Below are 24,401 nucleotides of genomic sequence, written 5' to 3' on the forward strand. Positions count from 1 at the left end.
AGAGGTTCCTAAAACAGGAGCTGCAGGGCTTGGCAATCTGCCTTGTGCACTGGAATTTAAAGTACATGGGATAATACCCTGTTTCCCCCAAAATAAGACCTAACCTGAAAATGCCCTAGTATGATTTTTCAGGATGCTCGTAATATAAGCCGTACCCCAAAAATAAGCCCTAGTTAAGTGAAATCCCGCCCTCCACCATTGTGCAGCAACCAGAAGACAACATGACTGTATTTGAATAAATGTAGATTGCTGTACATCCCCTGAAAATAAGCCCTAATGCATATTTGAAGCAAAAATTAATATAAGATCCTGTCTTATTTTTAGGGAAACACGGTATGGTGTTTATTCTAGTACAGAAGGAGTTGGGCTTACATCAAAGTTGGAGTACCTCCATTTTTTAACTTCCTATGGATTTCATGTTGGGAGGAAAGAGGAAGCTAAAATTGGGGGAAAAAATTAAGGCATAAGGCATAGTATATAGCACACTGCAACAATTTCAGTCAACACACTTCACAAATTTTGCCTTTTTGAAAAATTTCTGCAGGTTCGAGCACCCCCGCCTCCACCATCTAAGAATCTAGAAGCTGATTCTTCATCTGGACATGATTAACCCTACACCTGTTTGCATTGCAAAAAAGGCTTAAGTCTTTGCAAGCTGGCAGTACCCCCTAAGCAAAGTTCTTTCTTCTTGGAGTTCTTGGGCATATTGCTGCTTTGGTGCCTATGCCCCATTCTTAAGCACCAAAAAGTAAGCAGTGGCTTTGGGTGCTGGGAAGAACATTGTCACTAACAGGAAGAACTTCTCTACTTCAACAGAGGCGGATTCCCCAAATCAGCTTGATTTTGATGGAGAAGTATGCCAAAGAATGGACAGCCATGTGTTTTCATATCTGTCCTAGGCTTGAGCCCTGCAGCCTAACATCTAGAAATTGAAGTCTCTCTCTGGCTTTCAGATGCCTTGAACTACTACTATTTAAAGTTAACTATGCAAGTGTCTTTCCTTAGGGTGGGATCTGGTCTTTCTTTGCTTTAAATGCTGGTAGTTGGAGTCCAAGTATTTGTGGCGCTTCTGCTAAGGAAAATAGACGACAGCCAAGCGCGAACTGTTGCTGCTTTTTAAATGAACCATTAGTTCTTTTACTGCCCTCTTCAGGGTGGGCTGGTTCCTGCATGTGTCCCTGAGAGGCAAGAGACGGGTAGGTATTGATCCAATAAAGAAACATCATTCTGCACATTTTGAGCGCCTTTAATATAGTTTCTGTTTTGTTTACATTGTATTTGAACGTAAAAAGATGGAGGGGGAAGAAAGAGGTGGTGGTGGGTTATTTAGGATGGATAGAAGAACAAGGCAGGAGAGATCCAGATGATTTCTTAACTGGATGATCTCCAAGTTGAGTTTTCTGCTCCTAAGGAGGAAACCTTACCCCAGAGTTCTCATGAAGGTATTCATGGGTTTGTGTTGTGCGAAGCCCCACCACCACCAGCGACAACAACACACATTCCACACAAGTGCCCACACATATGAGGCTGAGCACCACAGCAGTGCTCAGGGTTAGGTGCTGCTTGGTTGTTCCTTGGGAAGTAATGTGGATAATAGAACCAGAGCAAGACCCTTATAGGGAACCATTAGGACGGAGAGCGCCTAATGTGTGTAATTATTGCAGTCCAGAGGGAAGGACCCTCCTATACTAAATGAGGCAGAACTTTATACAATAAGAGAAAAAAAGGCAGCCCCTGAGTTATAATAGCAAAAGTTCGAAGCTGCCTAGCTCATCCTCTTTGGGCAAATTAGGGCCCAACTTCCAGCCTTACATTAATTTCAGGTCTGCTTGTTTTCTGGACAGGGTGGGAGAGGACATTCCGATTACTGTAACTGTCCTAACCCCTGAGTCTTAGCTAGAAGCAAGGACTATGGAACTCAGCTTCATTTTAAAACACTGGTTATCTTCTCAGACCTGACTGGCATGCAGGAGAACAATGTTGTTACTGAAATTGTACCATCTGGAATCGGATTTGATAGCCATCCTATCTCAACGCAGGAGCCTAACCAAAAAGTGAATGGTTCAGAGGCACTTCATGGTCGGATCACCTAGAATTCCTTGGGAATAGTGGAAGGAGAAATGAGCAGTGGGCAGGGATCATTCCTATTAGTTGCCTTCCTCCATCAGCAGCTGAGAGCTTCAGTTCACAGGAGACAAATATGGGATTCTTAACAGCACCCCATCATGATGAAACATGGGACTTCTGCCATTTGAGGAATGCTGGCGGGTTCTATCATCTCACAAGATATATGGCTGCAAAATATGAACTTCAGCAAAGCTTTGAAGGGAACGAGGAGGCAGGAATTTCTAACCATGTGGATAACTCAAGGACACGGTCCTGACCCTATAGGAAGCTGCTCTGCTGTGATATGGGTAATTCTTGAGATGAGGATGGTGATCTTGCCAAATGGAGTAGTTTTACTGGTTGAAGCATCACATCCTGGTGTCAGTCTGGATATACCAAGCACACAATACCTTTACTGGCTCAGGCCCAGCTTGATTTGGCAGTCTTATTTTTGTTAAGCTGCATGTCAGCTTTATATGCATCACTCTATTTGGCAGCCTTGAGTGGCTAGGATCTGAAAAGAGAAATGTGGGCGGAGGTTTATAACTGAGCACTTCTACAGAAACAGATATAATTTTAGATTTTTAAAGACTTAGGAAAAAATTGTAAGGTAAGTATGAAGTAAGATTAGTAAGAAACTATCGACAAATGTAATAATGATATATACTGTTCTTTATCACATTCTGTATTTTTTTTATTTACCCAATATCCTGATCAAAATCCACTTCCCTATAATCCTACTTAATGGGAAATAAATAATAATAAAAAGAACTACTACAGAAACAAGACTAGATGTATTTTAGGCCCTTTCCCAACTAATACGTAGCTAGTTGGATAGCTCAGTGGTTTAAATATCTGGCTGCAGAGGCAGAGGTTGAGAATTCAGTTCTCCACCATGCCTCCTGTAAATAGAGCCAGCAAGGGCAAGCTGCACAATCCATGGGCACCCCCAGAAGAAGGGAATGGTAAGCCACTTCTGAGTACTCTCTACCTAAAAATCCCTGCCAAGGCTTACCCCAAGTCAGAGTCAACTTGATGGCATGCAATTATTATTTATTATTCCCACCTTGCATGCAGTGGCAAAGATAGATAGCCTCTGTAATGTGCACAGATTTCCACGCTTGGTTGCTGGTCCCATTTTCCTACAAATATTGGTGTAAAAGGTTGTTTCATAATCTTTCACATCTTTCACTATGATGTCTGCAATATAATTTATTGCTCCTTGGTCAGCAAAGAATAAAATAAAATATAAATACAATAAGCTTTAAAAAATCATTAATAGGAACATAAGGTAGGAGGAAAGTATGCAAAATTGTGAAGAATGTTCACCTCCAATTGTTGACTCCTCATTAGAAAATAGGAAACCCAATAGCACTTCATGTATGGTCACTGGTATCATACATTTTTTCACTTCATTTCTAGCAATGTAAGAACTGGTGGCCAGTAGCTGAAGTGCATAAAATCCAGTGCCCAATGAAAAATATTGACAAATTTGGAGAAGCTGGGGCATTTTTCAGGCATATTTCCATGGGCCTGGGAGACTCTACAGATCTTTTTGAAGGAGGCATTCCATAGTACTGCAGCTAAACAACAGAACAACAGCCAATAAGCATTACAATGTCAAAAGAGAGAGAGAGAGATGACCTCTGCATCCCACAGTCCTAAAGCTTTGCACATTTTAAAAGAGTAATGAGGATTCTTCTTGTCCTCTGCCTTCCTAATAACCTGGAGGGTTTACAGCTGGTTAAATGCTAACTGTCATTGACCAAACATCCCCTTCCTGCCACTTTTGTTCAGTGAAGCCACAGAAAGAGGGAAATTTTCAAATGAAAACCCCAAAACACTGTTGAGGTTACTATTTTTGTGCAGACATTCAACTACCATCTCCATGCTACTTAACTCGCCCATTTTTCGGATCAAGACACAGTAGTGCACCTTCAGAAATTTGTAAAATTTTTGTTGTTGTTTAGTCATTAAGTCATGTCCAACTCTTTGTGACCTCATGGACCAGAGCACGCCAGGCCCTCCTATCTTCCACTGCCTCCCAGAGTTGTGTCAATTTCATGTTGGTTGCTTCAATGACACTGTCCAACCATCTCATCCTCGGTCGTCCCCTTCTCCTCTTGCCTTCACACTTTCCCAACATCAGGATCTTTTCCAGGGAGTCTTGTCTTCTCATGAGATGGCCAAAGTATTGGAGCCTCAGCTTCAGGATCTGTCCTTCCAGTGAACACTCAGGCTTGATTTCCTTTAGAATGGATAAGTTTGTTCTCCTTGCAGTCCAGGGGACTCTCAAGAGCCTCCTCCAGCACCACAATTCAACGGCATCAATTCTTCGGCAGTCGGCCTTCTTTATGGTCCAGCTCTCACTTCCATGCATCACTAATGGAAAAACCATAGCTTTGACTATGCAGACCTTTGTCGGCAAGGTTATGTCTTTGCTTTTTAAAATGCTGTCTAGGTTTGTCATCGCTTTCCTCCAAAGTAGCAGGCGTCTTTTAATTTTGTGGCTGCTCTCACCATCTGCAGTCATCATGGAGCCCAAGAAAGTAAAATCTGTCACTGCCTCCATATTTTCCCCTTCTCTTTGCCAGAAGGTGATGGGACCAGTGGCCATGATCTTGGGGTTTTTATGTTGAGCTTCAGACCATTTTTTGTGCTCTCCTCTTTCACCCTCATTAAGAATTTCTTTAATTCCTCCTCACTTTCTTCCATCAGAGTGGTATCATCTGCATATCGGAGGTTGTTGATATTTCTTCCGGGACTCTTAATTCCAGTTTGGAATTCCTCCAGTCCGGCCTTTCGCACGATGTATTCTGTGTATAAATTAAATAAGCCGGGGGACAATATACAGCTTTGTCATACTCCTTTCCCAATTTTGAACTAATCAGTTGTTCCATATCCAGTTCTAACTGTTGCTTCCTATCCCACGTATAGATTTCTCAGCAGATAGATAAGGTGGTCAGACACTCCCATTTCTTTAAGGACTTGCCATAGTTTGCTGTGGTCCACACAGTCAAAGGCTTTTTTCTAGTCAATGAAGCAGAAGCAGATGTTTTTCTGGAAGTCTCTGGCTTTCTCCATAATCCAGCGCATGTTAGCAATTTGGTCTAGTTCCTCTGCCCCTTCAAAATCCAGCTTGTACTTCTGGGAGTTCTCAGTCCACATACTGCTGAAGCCTACCTTGGATGATTTTGAGCATAATCTTGCTAGCATGTGAAATGAGTGCAACTGTATGGTAGCTGGAGCATTCTTTGGCACTGCCCTTCTTTGGGATTGGGATGTAGACTGATCTTTTCCAGTCCTCTGGCCACTGTCGGGTTTTACAAACTTGCTGGTATATTGAATGTAGCACCTTAACAGCATCATCTTTTAAGATTTTAAATAGTTCAACTGGAATGCCATCACCTCCACTGGCCTTGTTGTTAGCCAGGCTTTCTGAGGCCCACTTGACTTCACTCTCCAGGATGTCTGGCTCAAGGTCAGCAACTACATTGTCTGGGTCGTCCAGGATATCTAAATCTTTCTGATATAATTCCTCTGTGTATGTTGCCAACTCTTCTTGATGTCTTCTGCTTCTTTTAGGTGCCTTCCATTTTTGTCCTTTATCATGTCAATCTTTGCACAAAATGTTCCTCTAATATCTCCAATTTTCCTGAACAGATCTATGGTTTTTTCCCTTTCTATTATTTTCCTCTATATCTTTGCACTGTTCATTTAAGAAGGCCCTCTTGTCTCTCCTTGCTATTCTTTGGAAGTCTGCATTCAATTTCCTGTAACTTTCCTTATCTCTCTTGCATTTTGTTTCCCTTCTCTTCTCTGGTAATTGTAAGGCCTTGTGGAACAGCTGCTTTGCTTCCTCGCATTTCCTTTTCTTTGGATGGTCTTTGCTGCTGCCTCCTATACAATGTTATGAGCCTCTATCCAAAGTTCTTCAGGCACTCTGTCCACCAAATCGAGTTCCCTAAATCTGTTCTTCACTTCCACTGTGTATTCGTAAGGGATTTGGTTTAGATTATACCTGACTAGCCCAGTGGTTTTTCCTACTGTCTTCAGTTTAAACTTGAATTTTGCTGTGAGAAGCTGATGATCAGAGCCACAATCAGCTCCAGGTCTTGTTTTTGCTGACTGTATAGAGCTTCTCCATCTTTGGCTGCAGAGAATATAATCAATCTGATTTCGAAATTGCCCATCTGGTGATTTCCATGTATAGAGTTGCCTCTTGTGTTGTTGGAAAAGAATGTTTGTGACGACCAGCTTGTTCTCTTGACAAAATTCTATTAGCCTTTGCCCTGCGTCATTTTGAACACCAAGGCCAAACTTCCCTGTTGTTCCTTTTATCTCTTGACTCCCTACTTTAGCATTCCAGTCCCCTAGAATGACAAGAACATCTTTCTTCGGTGTCAGTTCTAGAAGGTGTTGTAAACCTTCATAAAATTGTTCAATTTCAGTCTCCTCAGCAATGGTGGTTGGTGCATAAACTTGGATTATTGTGATGTTGAAAGGTCTGCCTTGGATTCGTATTGACATCATTCTATCATTTTTGAGATTATATCAGATTACAGCTTTTCCCACTCTTTTGTTGACTATGAGGGCTACTCCAGTCCTTCTACAGGATTCTTGCCCATAATAGTAGATATGACAATCATCTGAGTTGAATTCACCCATTCCTGTCCATTTTAGTTCACTGATGCCCAGGATGTCGATGTTTATTCTTGCCATCTCCTGTTTGACCACATCCAGCTTACCAAGGTTCATAGATCTTACATTCCAGGTTCCTATGCAGTATTTTTCTTTGCAGCATTGGACTTTCCTTTCACTTCTAGGCACGTCCACAGCTGAGTGTCCTTTCGGCTTTGGCCCAACCACTTCATTAGCTCTGGAGCTACTTGTACTTGTCCTCCGCTCTTCCTCAGTAGCATGTTGGACGCCTTTCGACCTGAGGGGCCCATCTTCCAGCGTCATATCTTTTAGCCTTTTGTTTCTGATCATGGGGCGTTCTTGGCAAAGTTACTGGAGTGGCATTGCCAGTTCCTACTTCATAGCCAATTCTTTTCTAGCTGCAAATTGACAGGCGCCTACAATTTCAAGATACCTATTCCCATAGGTGACTTCTCTGCTTGCCACCCTTTCTCTACTTTGACCATTACTGACTGCTGTAGCATAGGGACCTCCAAAAACTTCACAAATGGCCATAGTTGAAGAAAGCAAAAAATGACAGCACACCCAACAGAAAGTGTCCTGGAGGTAAACAGATGTCAACATAGTGTCATAGGGCACCAGGTCTTGAGCAGTACCTTAGTACCACACTAGAGACTAATGTACTCCAGAGCAGTTCTCAATTTTTTGTAAAAAAAACAGCAATTTGGTTAAGCAGCACTTTCCTCAAAAGCTAGAAAAATATAACAAATTCTTAGCAAAATAATTTGAAAAAAGAGAAGTGCCAGGAGATGATGGGGCCAGTGGCCATGATCTTAGGGGTTTTTTTTATGTTGAGCTTTCAGTAGTAAATCAAAAATAAAGTAAGCTCACTGTAACAGTGGGGGCTCAGTGCTATCAGCTCCTCTGCAAGTTCCATTGATTCAATAGGCCTAGTCTACTAGCCACTGTCTTGAAATGTGGTACCATTAAGAAGCCAGAAAGTATTCTGATTCTGAATCTTCACCTGACCCTAAAAGAACTCTAGTTCAAGTACAGACAGAACTCTATTCCGGCTCTCATAGGGAATCTGGGTCAGAGTGGTTGGTGGAAGCTTAAGAAAAGCTTTCTTGCATCTTGAAGCAACTTAAGATAGGACTGATAATGGAGAACAATATGTAAGTGAAAACTCACTTGTACTCTTTGGAAGAACAATGACATTTACCTGAAAACTTAGCAACTGGCTTAAAGGATCTAATTTATACCTACACATAAGCATTTAGCATCTCTTTTAGTCCTCCACCAACATAAACCTAAGTGCAGCTGTCAAGACACCCAAGCCCCTAGTCCCTGCTATTGACAGCTGGAGCATGGAACTTACGTCACACAGATACTCCTGGGTCCTTCATCACTGAGCTCTGCTCCTGGGAGAATGGAAGCAATAACAATTTAAAAAGTAAGTAAAGGATTATTTTGTATAAAAAAAAGCCCCTGGGTAGCTATAATGCAAAGATTAAAATAGAGTGGTAGAGAAGGTGCTGGGGTTCCTGAAATGCCAGTTGCTTAGAGGCCCTTAGGATGATAGTGGCTGGAAGCAGGATTTGGCAAGAATTTCTTGCACTATAAATGGGGTGGGGTGGGGTAGCTAGGCCACAAGGTGGGCCATGTGGAGGAGGAGGAGGAGAGGGCTGGTGTTCCAGCATGGTAGACCCAAGTCCTGGAGCAAGAATTCTTTTTGGAATCTCTGTGCTTCCTAAGCACTACAAAACCCAAGAAGGTTTTACAGATAATACTTAAGAAAAGGGATTAGACAGCTACAGTAGTGGTTCTCTAAACTTAGGCCAGGAAAAATTGCCAGTCCAAGGGTGAGTTCATACAGTATGATTTCAGACCTAGACTGTTGCACTTCTTAAAGGATTTGAATAATACAATGCCCACCTCTCTCTACCACATGTATACCAGGGAGACACATCCTTATGAAAAGAAAAGTGTCAGGGCTGGCCATACCTTCAGGCAGGATGAGGTGGCATGTCTCAAGGGCAAACCTGAGATAGGGTTAAAGGACAGCAGTCCATCGCTTGCCCTGTTTTATTGTAACATCTATGCCACCTTATCTGGGTGGGCATTTGAATCTTTCTGCCTCAAGTCACAAATATCTCTGAAAGTTATGTATATCAAAATGATTGATTAAGTACTTAGAGCACGCAGCATTTTTTTTCTCACTCTACCTATCTAAAGTTGTACACTGCATGTCCTTTCTCCATTAAATTGCTTCTCTCAAAACAAGGAAATGTCAACGATTTCACAATACTGGGCTTTTCAGAAAGAGCAAATATGAAGCAAACCAGTTCAAACAATAACTGGTAGCAATTTAAGCACCCTATTTTAAATAGTGTGTATTTTTGATTCACTTCTGCCATTTTACAGACTGACGGGATACACTTTTGCTCTTATTTTAACTTCCTTACCTTCTACTGATATCTCAAATATAATCTTTGCTGGTTTTGACATTGTTTCAGTTTGATTCCTTTACTCAACACACTGTATTGATATTAGTTTTTCTTTTCTTTTACCACAACATAATCCTGAGGCAGCTACAACAGAAAGTATTAAAACAAGTCTTGTAGATGTTAACAGTTAGTGCTTGGGCCTTTTTCTGTCCCTCTGACCTGAATCCTTTTCCTTTTCAGTCTTTACAACACACTAAGCAAAAACACTTGTCTTCGAAATTGTTACAACAGTATTCATCTCCTATGTTAACATTAAATAGGAAGACAAAATTTGTTCATCTTGTTCTTGATGTCTCAGCATTACCATCGTGTAAAGCTTATTACAGCTTGTTATCCAGTTTGCTTTATCCTTGTACAATGTTCCCCCAAAATAAGACAGGCTCTTATATTAATTTTTGCTCCAGAAAACACATTAGGGCTTATTTTCAGAGTTTTTTGTGTATAATAATCTACATTTATTCAAATACAGTCGTGTCATCTTATGGTTGCTGCACAATGGTGGAGGGAGGGGTTTCACTTAACTGGGGCTTATATTGGGGGTTGGGCATATATTACAAGCATCCTGAAAAATCATACCAGGGCTTATTTTCAGGTTAGGTCTTATTTTCGGGAAAACAGGGTACATATTTTGTTATTATTGCTATTTTTAAAAAGATACTTTACTGTTCAAAAAATGAAAATTTCAGATGCTGCAGCATTTGGTGACTTAACATTCTTCTAAGATATTCTTTGCAGGGCGAGCAAGGGCAGGCAGGCAGGCAGGAATGGGAGACAAGAGAATTCACACCATAGTTTCTGTGTCTAGACACATTCTGTGTGTGTGTGTGTGTGTGTGTGTGTGTGTGTGTGTTGTGTGTGTGTATAATCAGCACAGAGAATTAGGATGTGCAAATATATATTTGCAGTATACAGTATATAAAATCAATTATCCACTGACTAAATATGTGCCTCCACTATCACAAGAGAACTTGTAAAACACGACCCACAGTACATTCCATGGCATCCAAACATTGCACCAATGTCAATATTTCATGTAAACTGAAACTCGTTCAATATGTTTTCCCTCTCCTTGATTATACTCTGTCTAGTACATAGTACCCAGGAATAGAAAGGGTTATATTTGCGGTCAAAGAAAGGAGGGACACAACAGTAATTACCTGGATTTCTTTGTTGCTTGTTTGAGTGATTGCAGTTCCAGATATATCTAGTTTGCTTCCTGGCTGAAAAACTTGATTTCCTTTATTTTCTGATATTTCACTAGCTCCCTTTTCAATACCCTCATCCTCACAGGTATCAGGAGTCTTGTCCAGCCTCTCTACCTTCTTTAGGTCTTCTGAGCAAAGGCTTTTGGGTTGTGCAGAACAGTTAGTTTCAGATGTACAGCCTGTGACAGTACCTAGGAGGCCTGCTGGTTGCAACAAGCTTGCTTTAGAATATTCTTTCCTCTCTGGTCCATTCATGGAAACTTCTGAATCGGCTGTCACATTCGAGAGACTATTCTCTTGAGCTGACTCATGTACATGATCTTCATTTGCTCCTCTTTCACTCTGAGTATCTGCCTGATGAACTGTTCCTTGCAGAAGACCATCCATCTGAACTACTCCATTCTGAGACCCATCCCATTGGGGCTTCTCATTGTTGTGGATCTCCTGGTCTGTATCAGCAGGGCCAAGGTCCTGCTTGCTACTTCGGAAAGACTCTTCCTGTGATCCATGGGAATCAAGCTTCTTTTCAATGTGGGTAACATGGAATCTAAGGTTAAAAGCATGGGGAAAAAAATCCAAAAGAAAAGAAATGAAAAAAGAAAAGTGAGGTCAATGAATGGTAGCTAATTCACATCCTCTTCATTTGGGCTGCCAGATCTACAGCTCAGATTCTACGACTCAGAGGGTAAATGGGCAGTACCTGCCAGACCAAGAAAGGGAATGACCATATGGAAGGCTGTCCTGAGTTAAGACAAACTTCTCTGTCTTGCACCTAGCACTTAAATCACTGCTGTTGGACACATGTGAACATTTGAAATGAGGTAGTATATTAAAGTGTCTTTCAAGTATTCACGTATCACATGGCTCTCTTCCTGTCTCTCCCTTCTCTGCCATTATCACCACTCTCTTAGCCACCATTTTAACCAGTCCCTTACAGTAGCTGCTGCCACCGATTCACCCACTGTCAGCCATCATAGCAGACAATGAATATTGCAGTGTTCCATGATTACACACTTATCGGTTTAGTACTATAGCCCTAACCAGGGGTAGGGGTGGGGAATTGAATTTACAAATTGCATTCCAGTTGAAGTCTCTTGCCCTGCTCACATTATTATGGGTTATTGTTCATGGTGTCTCTGATTTGTGATGCTCAAGTTCATTTGTTCTTTTATTTTCATCCCTGTTATTGTTATTTCTTTGATATTATTGATTGTTAACTGCCCAGAAATAGAACTTGACACTAACGGAGTAGTATAACAGCCTAGGAAATAGATAGTCAGAGGCAGGCAAAAGGAGTAAGGTTCACTTCCATACCACAACCTACTCTGCACATCATCAATGATGCCATCTGGACATGGCCAACAATGGCTCCAAAGGACCCATATAGATGATGACACAAGCCATGCATGGACTTTCAAAATTCACCACTTTCTCTAATAGTTTGGTAAGCTTGTCAATACTAGTCTGTGATTCCTAATATGAGCTGTCTTGCCATGCTAACATACATACATTTCTAAATTCCATTTTATTGCCTTAGGATCAGAACAGATTGTTGGGAGTTTTTGCAGTTTTGCACACTGCCTTTAGTAGGTTTGGCTGAGAGGGACCTTTCTGGGCTAGGGTGACTGTCAATCTATCTAGTAGTAACCAATAATTCCTTCCCTGCCTCTGGAGTCAAAGAGAGCCTCACTTTTCTGCTCAGTGTTTTCTTCTGTCTTTAAGAGGCTGTTGGTCTTTTGCTAAAAGCAGTCATGTTTGTCAGTTTGCTCTTTGATTTGTTCAATTATTTTTTCTCCTATTAATGACTCAGAGTGAGTTATTCAGATGGTAAATGCCAGTTGGTGGAAAAAAGGGGTGGTCTGGGGAACTTGAAGCTATTTTGCTCTATGAATCCCTGAACTTCTGCTGTGTAGTTGAGGAGATTCTAACTAAAAATTTAAAACTTTTCAACAGTTGTAATGTTGTTAATAAATTTATTTTGGGCAAAGAAGACAGAACGTCTGAGTTGGAGGGTGGCTTTCAGGCTTTCCAGACTCCTGCTCACTCCTAGACACTTCCAATAGACAACTGCCAAAATACAGCACCATTCAGATAAATACAATTTAAGATCTATTTTTATTATTCTAAATCATATTGCACTGATCTAAATGAATTTCTTAAAAATTCAAAGTGTAATTTACTGAAACTGGAAAAATAGAGGCACTGGAAATAAAATTTACTGCTAAGGAGCAGAAATTTGTATGAATCTGATAGTTTCAATTTTCCTGGAACCACCACACTTTAAAAAAAAACCATCATAGTGACCAGTTATTGGAGTTTCACATCAAAAGTGTTAGGGTTTGTTTATGTTCCTTTGTAACAATCAGTTTGTTGGTTTATCTTATGCTCAATTTCTCAGTAGGACCACTTTATGAATATACATACATAACACACCAAACTGCAACTTCTCAACATATTGGGTGAAATCCTGTTGCAACTAGTAAGTTGCAAACAGGGTATTCCCACTGAGTCAGTGGGGATTTGATAAGTCAACGCCTCTGTAAGTTCCATTGACTCAATGTGACTACTTTACAACTTACTATGCTAAGCAACAGAATTTTCCCATTGGCTGCTTACTACTCCTGTCACAACCCCTGCCCCACTTCCTCTTATCACACATACAGTGGTGCCTCGCTTAACGAGTGCTTTGGTTAACGACGAATCCTCATAGCGACAATTTTTTGCGATTGTTTTTGCGATCGAATTGCACTGTTTTAAATAGAAAAACATCGCTTTGCGATGATCGGTAAGCTGTTTCACTTGTTGATTTTCGCATAGCGATGTTTTTAGAACAGCTGATCAGCAGTTCCAAAATGGCCACCGGGTAAATAAAATGATCGCCCGCTGTGTTTTTGCCCGGATTCCTCGCTTACCGGGCAGGCCGTATTTGCATTCTTGGGTGGATCTAATGGGACTTCAAATCCACAACATCTGAAGGTCTATACCTTTAGTTTATAGAATCTGTAGTACTTACAGTGTTTGCATAATATTACCTCAAATATAAAGTCCTGTTCTGCTGTTTTTAATGAACTACTAATATCAAACTGGATATTGAACAATAAGCATACTTCAAAACTAATTGATGGAAGATCATTTCTGTAGGAAGATCATTTTTGTAGTTAGTACCAAAAAAACAAAACAAACAAAAAACAGGACAGATCTTTTGGGAGGATAAAAACAAAGTTGCAAATTGTACCCTCCTCCACTGGTAGTGTGATGCATCAAGTAACCTCAATGCTTCCCCACGCTCTTTTTCATATTTTTCAATATGAAAACAAGCTTCCTATTTAGGCAGATATTTGTTTTTCAGATGCATTCAGTGGTGTGTAGGCATCAGAAAAACAGGGTAAAAAATTGTATACGCATGTGCACATATACATATATTTTTGTAAAAGAAAGGAAGGGAATACAGGTGGCGCTGTTGTTATTACAGTGGACCCTTGACTTACAGACGGCTCGACTTACAGACTTTTCGAGTTACAGACTTCTCTGGCCGCAAAATTTAGGTTTGACTTGCAGACTGAGATTTGACTTACAGACCAGAAAAAAACCAAAATGGAACAAAAACGGCCTGTTACAGGATTAATCGGTTTTCAATGCACTGTAGGTCAATGGAGACTTGACTTACAGACTTTTTGACTTGAGAACCGCCTTCCAATACGGATTAAGTTCTCAAGTCAAGACCCCACCGTATAACATTTATGGATCTTTTACGGATGCAATGAAAAATACCATTTATGTATACCATTCATCAACAAACCTCTTTAAATAGACTCAGTGCTATGTGACACCGAGTCTGTAGGATGGTGAGGTGTGTTCAGTTCCATCACCTCTGCCCATGTTGAAGACATCTCGCTCATAACAAAAAGGCATCTTCATCCACTTGCTTCAGTGAGGATAGAGGTTTACAGTTCTCTTTTAAACAGATTGGAAAGGTTCTACCATTTAAGATATTGCTGCAGCTGCTGCTGCTTTCAATATAACTTGTTTGTTTGTTTGTTAAGTTGTATACTGCTCCCATTAGTGCCGAGGCATTACACTGTACAGTTTACAATAAATACAACACCAAACAAGAATAAAAATTAAAACATTAAAAACAATTATCAATGATTATTAAAACAGATGGTGCAGAGCAGTAATACAAAGACAAAGATGGATGGAAAATGGGCGGTCAGCAAGGGTTGGTGTGGAAAACCTCCCTGAAGAGCCACATCTTCAGTCTCCTTCTAAATATTCACAGGAGGAGGACCAGGGAAAGCTCCTCCAGAAGCTGGTTCCACAAATTTGGAGCCATGGCAAAGAAGGCCCCAGCTTTTGTAGAAGACTTACGGGCCTCCCTCAGGGAGGTGACCAAGAGGAACCTCACCCCTGATGCTCTAGTGGATCAGGGAGATGACATTAGGGAAAAACACTCCAACAAGTGGTGTAAGTTCAAACCATGAAGGGCTTTATACATGAGTGTCATTAAGTTTTATGAGATATTGCATTATGTTTTTAACTTTTATGTGGCTGGAAAATATCCTAAAACCTAATAAGAGGAAGGATAAAATGTTTTAAATAAATTTTAAATACGATTGGAACAATTACCTGCCAACAGAGAATACAGTGGTCTCCCCAGGATGCATCTTGCTTTTGGATTCCTTGGACCGGCCCTGACGATGCAAAGGGTGCCTCTTTTTCTTGATGCAATGAATGCAAGGCGCTTGTGCTGAGCCCAAGTGCACCGTGTGATGGTGTGGCAACCCACCATCTTGGCTGATGCGATGTGGACAGAGACCACTAAAGGAAGAGAGCAAAATAATACCCCATCACTTCCACATGACTGTAGCTTGGAACAAATGAACTAAGCCACTACATCTTCTTGCAGACAACCCTCAAGTAACAAATCAATCAGCCAGTACACAGATGGAGCAGATGTCCTACTACAAGCCAAGGTCAATCTTTCATCTTATATGGTAAATTCTTTCAATTTCTCAGAATATCAAAGACAAATACAAGCTTAGTTCACCAAGATATTTACTGCAAAAGCCCCTTAGATATAAACAGGAAGTATGCAAGAATACAATACTGACACAGTGTTTCCATTTCAATTTTCTGTTCTCCGGCACTGAAACTATTACTGAATTAAAAATGTTGAGGGAGCTAGGTATGTAGCTGGAACATCTGAGCCTCAGCTTCCTCTCTGTACAGAAAGAAAGACTGTAACTTTGTTCCCCAAGGACAGCAGGTCCTTTGTTTGTATAAAAATTTTTTACCCCATCTTTCTCCTTAAGAAAGACTCAAGGCTGCTTACATGATTAAAAAGACAATATTTAAAAGCTAAAAACAATATGTATGCAAACCTTTAAATAGAATTAAACAAATAAAATATTAAAAATGGTAAATGAAATCAATACTAGAAGCCCATTTTAAAAGCAACAAGGCACAATAATTCATTTAAAACAAGAATTAGCGTGAATAGGAAAAAGAGAAGAAGGTAAGGCTCAGGATGAGGTTAACCTCAAGATGCACCTGGAGCCTCTCCTCACCTGGGCACTGGCACAGGCATAGGAGGGTCAGTGTCACCTTCTGCCAGCATTTCCTTCAGGACCTCCACATTTGCTAAGAAAAGGGTGAAAACAGGTATATGTCAAAGCAAGGCCTCCAAATGCTGGGGAATTCTCAGTAATGAAGTCATGGTTAAGCCAACCTTCATTTTGAATTATGCATTTCACTATCTTCTCTACGGTGTCCTCATTTAGCTCCTCATCCTCACCTGGAATGAGAAAATATGGAAATAAATGACGATATGTAAGAGGGTTAATGGCACTAGGACAGATTTCTAGAAATCTGAAGAAATCCAAGGAAAATAAACTGCATGCTCCTGCAAAAGAACAGTGAAACTGCTAGGTGTAAAATCTTAAATCTCTTCCTAGCTGATGAAATAGCTGTATGCTATTTAGGGGCCTGTATGCCCCTAAATTCAAGTTTAATCTCCCAAAGGCTGGAATGCAATTTTAGAAAGGTTATATAAGAGCAGGCACTTCCCTACAGGTGTTTCAGAACACATGCAATATGACAGACATTTATATTTCTGGCCTACAATCTGCTTCTGTACATTGAGCCTATGGTTCCACATACCCTTAAAAGTGTGCCTTTTTTCTGATAATTTGAAAACAATGGAAAAGTACATAGATCTGTTCCTTTAGAATGAGGAGGCAGGCTCAAGCAACTGTCAGAAACCAAGGCTGAGGCACGTGAAAGGCCAAGCGCACATAATGAACTCTGCAGGACACACGATTTCAACCCCCACATTACAGGCGTATGGTGTAACATCAAGTAAATTCTTGGAACAGAATGGGGAAAATCTGCATGGATCCTGAATTGCCATCCAGGAAGCTGGTTTCACTTTAGCCAACCACACAGGAGTCAGCAGAAGGAGAAGGAAACTGAAAATCAGTCAGCACTTGTTTGCAGCTTGTAAAGGCAGCTTCTGATGCAGCTGTACAGATATGCAGGAGGCACAGCTTTAGCAGAGCTACCTTAACAAGATGCAAAGAAGGGCTGATTAGCAATTCCTTCCTCTCTCCCCCCAACCCTGGCCCGGTGCCCTAGTGCAAAAGTGTGGCATGAAACCTAAAAAAGAAAAAGAAACAGTATTATTAGCAGACATCTGAGAGGGACTGATGCTTAGGCGTAGGAAGGCACTCTGAAGTGGTGAGGACCCTTTGAAATTCAGGCAGCAGGAGAATGGAGCCCTTGCATTTGATGACTCCTTGCTCCCAGCAAAGCTGTTCCCCAGCTTGTGACACAGGGGTGGGGGTGGGGGTAAGAATGCAACCTTGCCCTTGCCTCCCTTGGGGATAATCTCATCCGACCGTCCTGCAAACGACCACTGTCAGAGGGCTGATTGGCAATTTCTTCCTCCCTTGCACACACTTCCCAGCATCAGCTCAAGGTGGTCACACCACCTGAAGCGATACCGAAATCCACAATAAATTAAAACGTCCTCTTCCCCATAAGAATGTGGTTGCAGCAGAATCACTTTTAAAGCAACCAAAATAAAGCTGCAGCAGGGCAACCACCCTGAGTTTAAACATGACCATCCAGGCAACACAGGCTAGAGCACACACTTCCAGAGAGCACAGCTCCTGCTGCCCCTCGGAGTTTCTGAGGGACCAGCTGACTCCACAAGCATCTTGTACCCCTAGGCCGCTCCGACTTTCCTTTTCACCCTCTATTCCTCCTCCTTCTCCTCCTCCCACACTGCTTCTTCATTGGCAGAGAGAGGTCTCTTGTCTCTACGGTCCTTTCCCTAACTAAAGACAGAGGCAGCACGACAGCAAATCTTTGGAGGGAAGGAACTGGCAAACTTTAATTGGACTAAGGAGGAAACAAATTGCCACTCCACAGACTGATTATAAGTAAAGAGACAAGGAAATGTAGGGTATCTAAGATAGCCTGAGCCAGGGTAGCAATGTCTCTTTTATCATAACAGAAAAAGGCTCCACTGGTTTGGGGACCCATATCAGGGGGGGGAAGCCTGTTACAGAATGAAGTCCACATAGATTTGCAGCTACTCCTTCTTGAACAGTTAGCCAGCCCTCCCTCAATCCCTCCCTCCCACTCACCGTCTTCTGTTGGGGTCAATGGTTCCTTGTTGTCAGGTTCAAGCTCATCACGGAACGTCCGGCAGCGGTAGCCCTTCTTCTTCAGGATATGGCAGATGAGGAACCCCACCAGGCCCATGACAAAGAAGACCAGAACCAGCAGGAACAGCATGTACACACTGTGCTGGGTGTCCCCATCCCCATCCTCGGTGACGTTCTGTTCCATCACTTGGACCTGAGAAAGATGGGATGAGGCTCAGAGTTATCCGGTAACCACATTCTATTTGTGCCCATCCAGCTCAGGACTCCTGTTTGTACCAAGGCGTTTGACGCCCTCCTCTATTCCTCAGGGTGAGCCACCAATCCAAAAGCCTTTGCTTACCTGAGCAGCATATGGATCTTCCTGAGGCATTGCTACACGAAGCCTAGGTGGCTCAGGAATCTTTGGCCTGAGTGTCTCAAACGATTACTTCTTTCTTACTGGTCATGCTTTTCTTCTCACATTTCTTTATCCAAGTAGACAGGTGCACAAAGGGGGGGTAAGGCCCTCTGAAAGGGACTGAGGAGGAGCTGCGGCTGCGTCCATTTTAGGGGATGCTTTGAGCAGCGTGTTTCCCCCTTGCCTCTCCTGTCAGCTCCCTGCCGCCTCTCTCACTCCCCTTCCCCGCCGGAGGTTTCCCAAGGACACCGGCCGCCTTGCAGACGCGCGGCCGCCCTTCCGTCCCCTTGTCGTGAGAAGCATCCCTCCCCTCCTCCTCCTCCTCCTCCCGCTGGGGCTCCGGCTCCCACCTGGCGCCCTCCCTCGCCTCCTCCACATGTTTCGGGCGCGGAGAGCTGCTCGGGCTCCCTTGCCGTCCTCCGGGCGCGCAGGATCCTTCCCAAGGACACGGCGGGCTCCGCGCTCCTGCCGCTGCGGCACAGCCATCCTCGCCCCGGCCCGGTGCGAGGGCTCCGCTGCCGCCTCCTCTCCCGCTCTGCCCGCACCTCTCCTTCGCCCTTCACTGCCGATCGAGGCGCCAAAGTCAACCCTCCCAGGAGGGCAAGAGCCCGCCCGGCGCTGCCTCTCCCCCTTCTTCCCCACGCGCAGGAGAGCCCGAAGCATCCCCGTTTACCTTTCTCCAGAGCTGTCGGCCAGCCTGGCCTTTCCAGACTCTGCATGGATTGCAAGGTTCCCCCCGCCGGCTCTTCTTCCCAGGCTCGCGGCCACAGCCCCGGATCTCTACCCCTCGAGCCGACCGAGCGCCAGCTCTCCTTTCCCAGGTGGAGGGTCTCGTGAGCCCTCGAGCGGGGCGGGCGGACGGGCACGTCCGGGCGGGCCACGGAGAGGCACCCGCGACGCTGCTGCTCCTTCCTCCGGTACCTGCTTCGGGCAAAGCCGTCCGCCGGCACCGGCCGGTCTCCTAGCAACCGCGCCTCTCCAGCAGCGCACCCTTCTCCTCTCCTCGGCTCACGGTTTCACTCTGCGCACAGGGACGAGCCCAGCAAGCAAAGCTATTTCTGGCTACCTCGGTGACTCTCGGTGACTTTGGGCAGCAGCAGCAGCAGCAACGCTCAGCGCGCGCCCCCCCCCCCGTCCCTTCCTCCCTCTCGCACGCCCAAGACGGCTCAGGCACCAGTTCAGGCGGGAAGCTGCAGGAGCTCCACCGGGCCTGAGAGGGGCAGCAGCTGAAGGGCTTCTCAAGGAGCCCTTTGCCCAAAGACGAGGGACCTCCACAACGCTGGAGAGAGGAAGAGACAGCCAGACGGGCAGACAGAGGGACTAGGAAAGGCTTGCCACGTGCTCTGCAGCATCGCTGAAAGTTGACTGAATTAGAACTTTGCCCCCCCCCCTTTCAAGGGCTCCACAGCTGACCCAATGGCTTAAAACGTTGAACAAATCACTTTCCCGCCAAAGGGATAGATAATAACGCTCTGTCCTAATTCTCACTGGGTGTGGTGGAGGGTATGCCTGTGTTTGGGCAAAACTCCTTTGGCCTGCAAAGTGGGGCTTCCCTGACTGATTGGGCCTCTGTAAGAGACTGAATACTTCTCTACCATAGACAATGACGATGTCAAGGTGACAGGATTTCACCTAGCCATCCTCCTGCTTTATACTGGGATGGAACTTGCTTGTATGCAGAAGCATTTAGTTATGTAGGTTCCGGCCAGCAGTTTGAAGTGGGGCAGCCCAGGTACTGATTTAAGTGAGTCTGGGACTTTAAAATAAATTAGATAGCAAACACCAAGGCAGTGGTTCTTAACCTTTGTTACTCAGATGCTTTTGAACTGCAACTCCCAGAAACCCCAGTCAGCACAGCTGGTGGTGGAGGCTTCTGGGAGTTGCAGTCCAAAACTCCTGAGTAACCCAAGGTTAAGAACCAGTGCACCAAGGTACACTGGTATATGTGAATTTTATTTTATTTTGAAAATCAGTTCTTGGAAACATCCCTCTTGTGTGAAACAAACTATACTTTTTAAATTTTTTTGAAAAAATCTTGGATGAGCAACTCACACAGTACAAATCCTACACATCTCTTGTATGACTTACTTAGAAGAAAGTACCAAAGAGTTCAATGGGGTTTATTCCCAAACATGTCAGTTATGCAGACTTAACTGCGAGGAAGCTTCCTAAAACCCTACAGGATTAATTTCTGAACAAATATGCAAAACATTACACCTTTAGTTGATTATGTAGTTTCCTGTTCATGTTTTCTTTATCATTCTCCTTGCATAACCACTCTCTGTTTCACTTTGTCAATGAGGTAAGGCTGCCATTTTTACTTTTATCTGAATACTGTTAAAAAGACTTTTTTAAAAAATCTAAGGTGAAGACATTAGATACCCTTTCACATTTATTTCTGGTTCACGTACCAAACATCTCCATCAGTTCATTACAGCTATTATTCACTGCTGCTGGTTCTTCCTCTCAATTCTTCCACTTTTTGAAAGCTTTAAGTCTATATTGTTGTCTTTTACCCATGTGGACAGGTTACAGTGGCAATTATGTGCTGAAAAGTGTAGTTTTCCGCTTTCCTCTACCCTGCCTCCAAGACTAGCTTTGGGTACAATATATCTGATGCTGGAAAATGTTTTCTGGGGGAAACTTTGAGGTTGTAACAACTTTTACAGCAAATAAGTTGTCTCTTCAAGAGAAAAGCTTAAATAGCAGCTCCCCCTCCTTTGTGAATGAGTGGTTGCTTTACAGATTCAGCTACAAGTTAGAATCAACTGCAAGAAGATTATTTACTTTGTACAGTGACAATCAGGTTTTATCTATCTTTTGACTGTTTGTTTTATTGGTAAAATGGTTAAAAACAAATCATTCTTTATACTTCTAATTATTCATTCAAGACAGACTTTCTTGCTGTGTACATGTCCCTGTGTTTCATAAAGCAGGGGAATTTCCTAAAGAGTAAAAATAAACCCGGCAATTTAAAGCAAAAAGTTACAATTTAAGCTACATTTGTTTTATGTGCCATTAAATTGCAATTTATGGCAACCTTTAGAGGTTGTATGAGGTAATTAAGGAGTGGTTTTACTAGTGCCCAGAGATGTTTCCATAGCCAAGCAGGGTACTAGTGCATGACTACATTCACTACACCACCCTGGCTCTGTGGCACCTCTATTTGTACTTAAGTTCCACCTCAAATAGACAAAGAAGATGAGTGCCATTAATTCTCTATAAAGAAACAGAAAGAGAGAAATCCTCTCTTTACTTAGGACTTAAACACAATGAAGTATCTTTCCTTCAAACATATACAGTGGTGCCCTGCATAGCGACGATAATCCGTTCTGGAAAAATCGTCGCTATACGGATTCGTCACTATGAGGAACAAAAAAGCCCATAGGAATCCATTAAAACATGTTTAATGCGTTCCTATGGGCAAAAAACTCAACATTATGCGAAAATCCTCCATACGGCCGCCATTTTCGCTGCCCGGTAAGCGAGGAATGGGCGCAAAAACACAGCAGGCGGCCATTTTATTTACCCGGTGGCCATTTTGGAACCACCAATCAGCTGTTCTAAAAACATCGCTATGTGAAAATTGGTAAGCGAAACAGCTTACCGATCATCGCAAAGCAATGTTTTACCATTTAAAACATCGCAATGCAATCGCAAAGACGATCACAAAAAACACATCACTATGCGGATTCATTGTTAAATGAAGCGCTCGTTATGTGGGGCACCACTGTACCAACTAGGATAGTTAAGATAATGTATGCATGGAGAGGATTATGCTGTAAATCTGCTGGTTATAAATGCTAATGGTATCAAAGCTTGTGTTCAGTTCAGCTCTTTCACACCACTAGTGATATGATGCATACATAATAGATAACACAGTGGCTATTGGGAGGGTACTATACTGTTTTGTGGAGAAAATTAAGGCATGAAAAGGATGCTTCTTCATCGTGGCCTCTGTGAATGCGCACAAATGGGTTTTACTGCACCTGTACAGGACGCCTCAGGATATTCTAGAGCTTAAAAACATGTGATTAGTAGGACGTTGCCCCATGGCACACATGCTCCGCCCACCTATAATACCTCAGTTCCTTTTAGCCACCGCCAAAATCGGACTTCTTTGTGACTCTTCGAGCAATTTGTGATTCTATCTATGCTTTTCTGATCTTTTGACTGCTTAACAGTTTTTCGATTATTGGATCACGGACTTAATCAAGTTTTTAATTTATTGACGTTCCCTGTGAGTTATCTTTTCTTTGTCTTCCCCCCTCCCTTCCCGCCCTTTTTTAATGGCTTCCTCAGGCCCATTCAAGTGCTACACAATGTGTGCCAATAAAATTCCTTTTACTAATGGCTACAATCATTGCTTGTTCTGTCTGGATGAGAGTCACCAAAGTCACACTTGTCCTGAGTGTAAAAAGTTGACAAAGCCAGCTCTAAAACTCCAGCTTCAACAACTGAAATCCCACTTGTGGGAAGAATCTTTGGCACCTTCCAATCTTCCAACCAGCCCCACAATGGAACCTACCCCAGTTCTATTGGCTCGATCTGAGCCCTCCATCCCATTGGCTCTCACTACTCCCTCGTCGACAACATCTACCAAGGCTTCCAAGCCTAAACCTCCCTCGGTATCGATGTCGACCTCGATGTCGAAGTCTTCCTCGTATTGGCAAAGACTCAATCTGTTAAAAAGCAAAGGGATAAGGACAGAGTCAAGCAAAAGAAAACTAAACGGGTTCCCAAGCCTCATCAGCCTCATGAGCAGCCAGTTGTCCACGTTTCCCTCCCATCTTGGAGGAATTGTCAAGGCACATCCTAGACCAAGACTCCATTTCTGCAGCAAGGGAATTGGGTCTTCCTACTCGGGCTCAAGCTTTGGTCTCGATAACGAGCTTGTCTCCAAGTCATAGCCATTCTGAGGCTGATGTCATATCCAACCTGGCCTCAGCCCATTCTAGCCCTGTTTCGACCGGGTGGGCGACAGTTATCCATCTGTCAAATTTGCATCGGCATCGGTTTTGCAACCCCCTCCATGGAAGAGGACAGCAAAGCAGAGTCACATCTCTCCATCCCCGCAGTATCGGGAGGTAATCTTTGTTCCACTTCCATCTCAATGCCATGCCTTCCCTGAATATGGAGACACCGTGATCAGAAAAGGATGCATCAATGTGCTCATTTTGCCTCTGGTACTTGAATGTGTCTGTCCAGTTTGCTATGCTAGTTTTATTTCTAGAGGTATTGTTCTATTGACTGGAAGCTTGTAAGACTGTGTCTATGTTGTACTAATACTAGGTCTAATGTAGCAGCTGCCTGGCATACTTGTACCATAGGATTTCCCTGTTATTTGGCAGCAGGGCAGTTGTCAGATGTGTAAAAGCCCTGTGAATGGCATTTGCACATGCTGACTTATATGCATAGATATTTGAACTTTCTATACACTTAAAAATAATTACAATTTATGGTTGTTGTAGGTTTTTCAGGCTGTTTGGCCATGTTCTTAAGGTTTTTCTTCCTAACGTTTCACCAGTCTCTGTGGCCAGCATCTTCAGAGGACAGGAGTCAGAACTCTCTCTGTGCTCTGGTGCAGTTTGTGGGATAGTTGGGTGTTTATAGCTGTGGGATCAGCTTTTTGTCCTATTCAGGACATTGGGTGATTATGGTGATCGGCCTTTGAGAATACATTAATTGGATGGTGAAAGCCTTTGAGAATACATTACAGTGGTGCCTCGCTAGACAGTTACCCCGCATGAGTTTTTTCGCTAGACATTGACTTTTTGTGATCGCTATGGCGATTCACAAAACAGTGATTCCTATGGGGGAATTTCACTGGACAGTGTTTGATCCCTGCTTTGCAAACCGATTTTCGCTAGACAAT

The 24,401-nt window shown here is 43.0% G+C and overlaps 2 protein-coding genes across 7 annotated transcripts in view; one reads left to right on the top strand and one right to left on the bottom strand.

Annotated features, from left to right (window-relative positions):
- Positions 1-1,232, top strand: part of FCHSD1 (FCH and double SH3 domains 1) — a 34,058-nt gene extending 32,826 nt beyond the window's left edge. For all 3 annotated transcript variants that reach the window (XM_020799187.3, XM_020799188.3, XM_078392482.1), the window contains one exon: positions 545-1,232. In XM_020799187.3, coding sequence (XP_020654846.3) covers positions 545-610 — 66 coding nt within the window. In that variant the 3' untranslated portion in view covers positions 611-1,232. The remainder of the gene's footprint in view (positions 1-544) is intronic.
- Positions 1,226-23,204, bottom strand: RELL2 (RELT like 2). Of its 4 annotated transcripts, none has more exons than XM_020799190.3 (8): positions 23,055-23,204; positions 18,109-18,322; positions 16,188-16,253; positions 16,027-16,099; positions 15,086-15,277; positions 10,412-11,006; positions 8,126-8,168; positions 1,226-2,620 (listed from the first exon to the last, which is right to left on the bottom strand). In XM_020799190.3, the coding sequence occupies exons 1-7, from the start codon at positions 23,085-23,087 to the stop codon at positions 8,127-8,129; spliced, it is 1,215 nt and encodes a 404-aa protein (XP_020654849.3). In that variant the 5' UTR covers positions 23,088-23,204; the 3' UTR covers positions 1,226-2,620; position 8,126. The 4 variants fall into 4 exon arrangements, with proteins under 4 accessions (XP_020654849.3, XP_020654848.3, XP_072854443.2 ...); XM_020799189.3 differs by lacking the exon at positions 23,055-23,204 and adding an exon at positions 19,200-19,482; XM_072998342.2 differs by lacking the exon at positions 23,055-23,204 and adding an exon at positions 18,470-18,726.
- Positions 23,205-24,401: the final 1,197 nt, after the last annotated feature.

Source organism: Pogona vitticeps, chromosome 4 (genome assembly GCF_051106095.1).
Source record: "Pogona vitticeps strain Pit_001003342236 chromosome 4, PviZW2.1, whole genome shotgun sequence".
In the NCBI taxonomy this organism is placed as follows: Eukaryota; Metazoa; Chordata; class Lepidosauria; order Squamata; family Agamidae; genus Pogona; species Pogona vitticeps.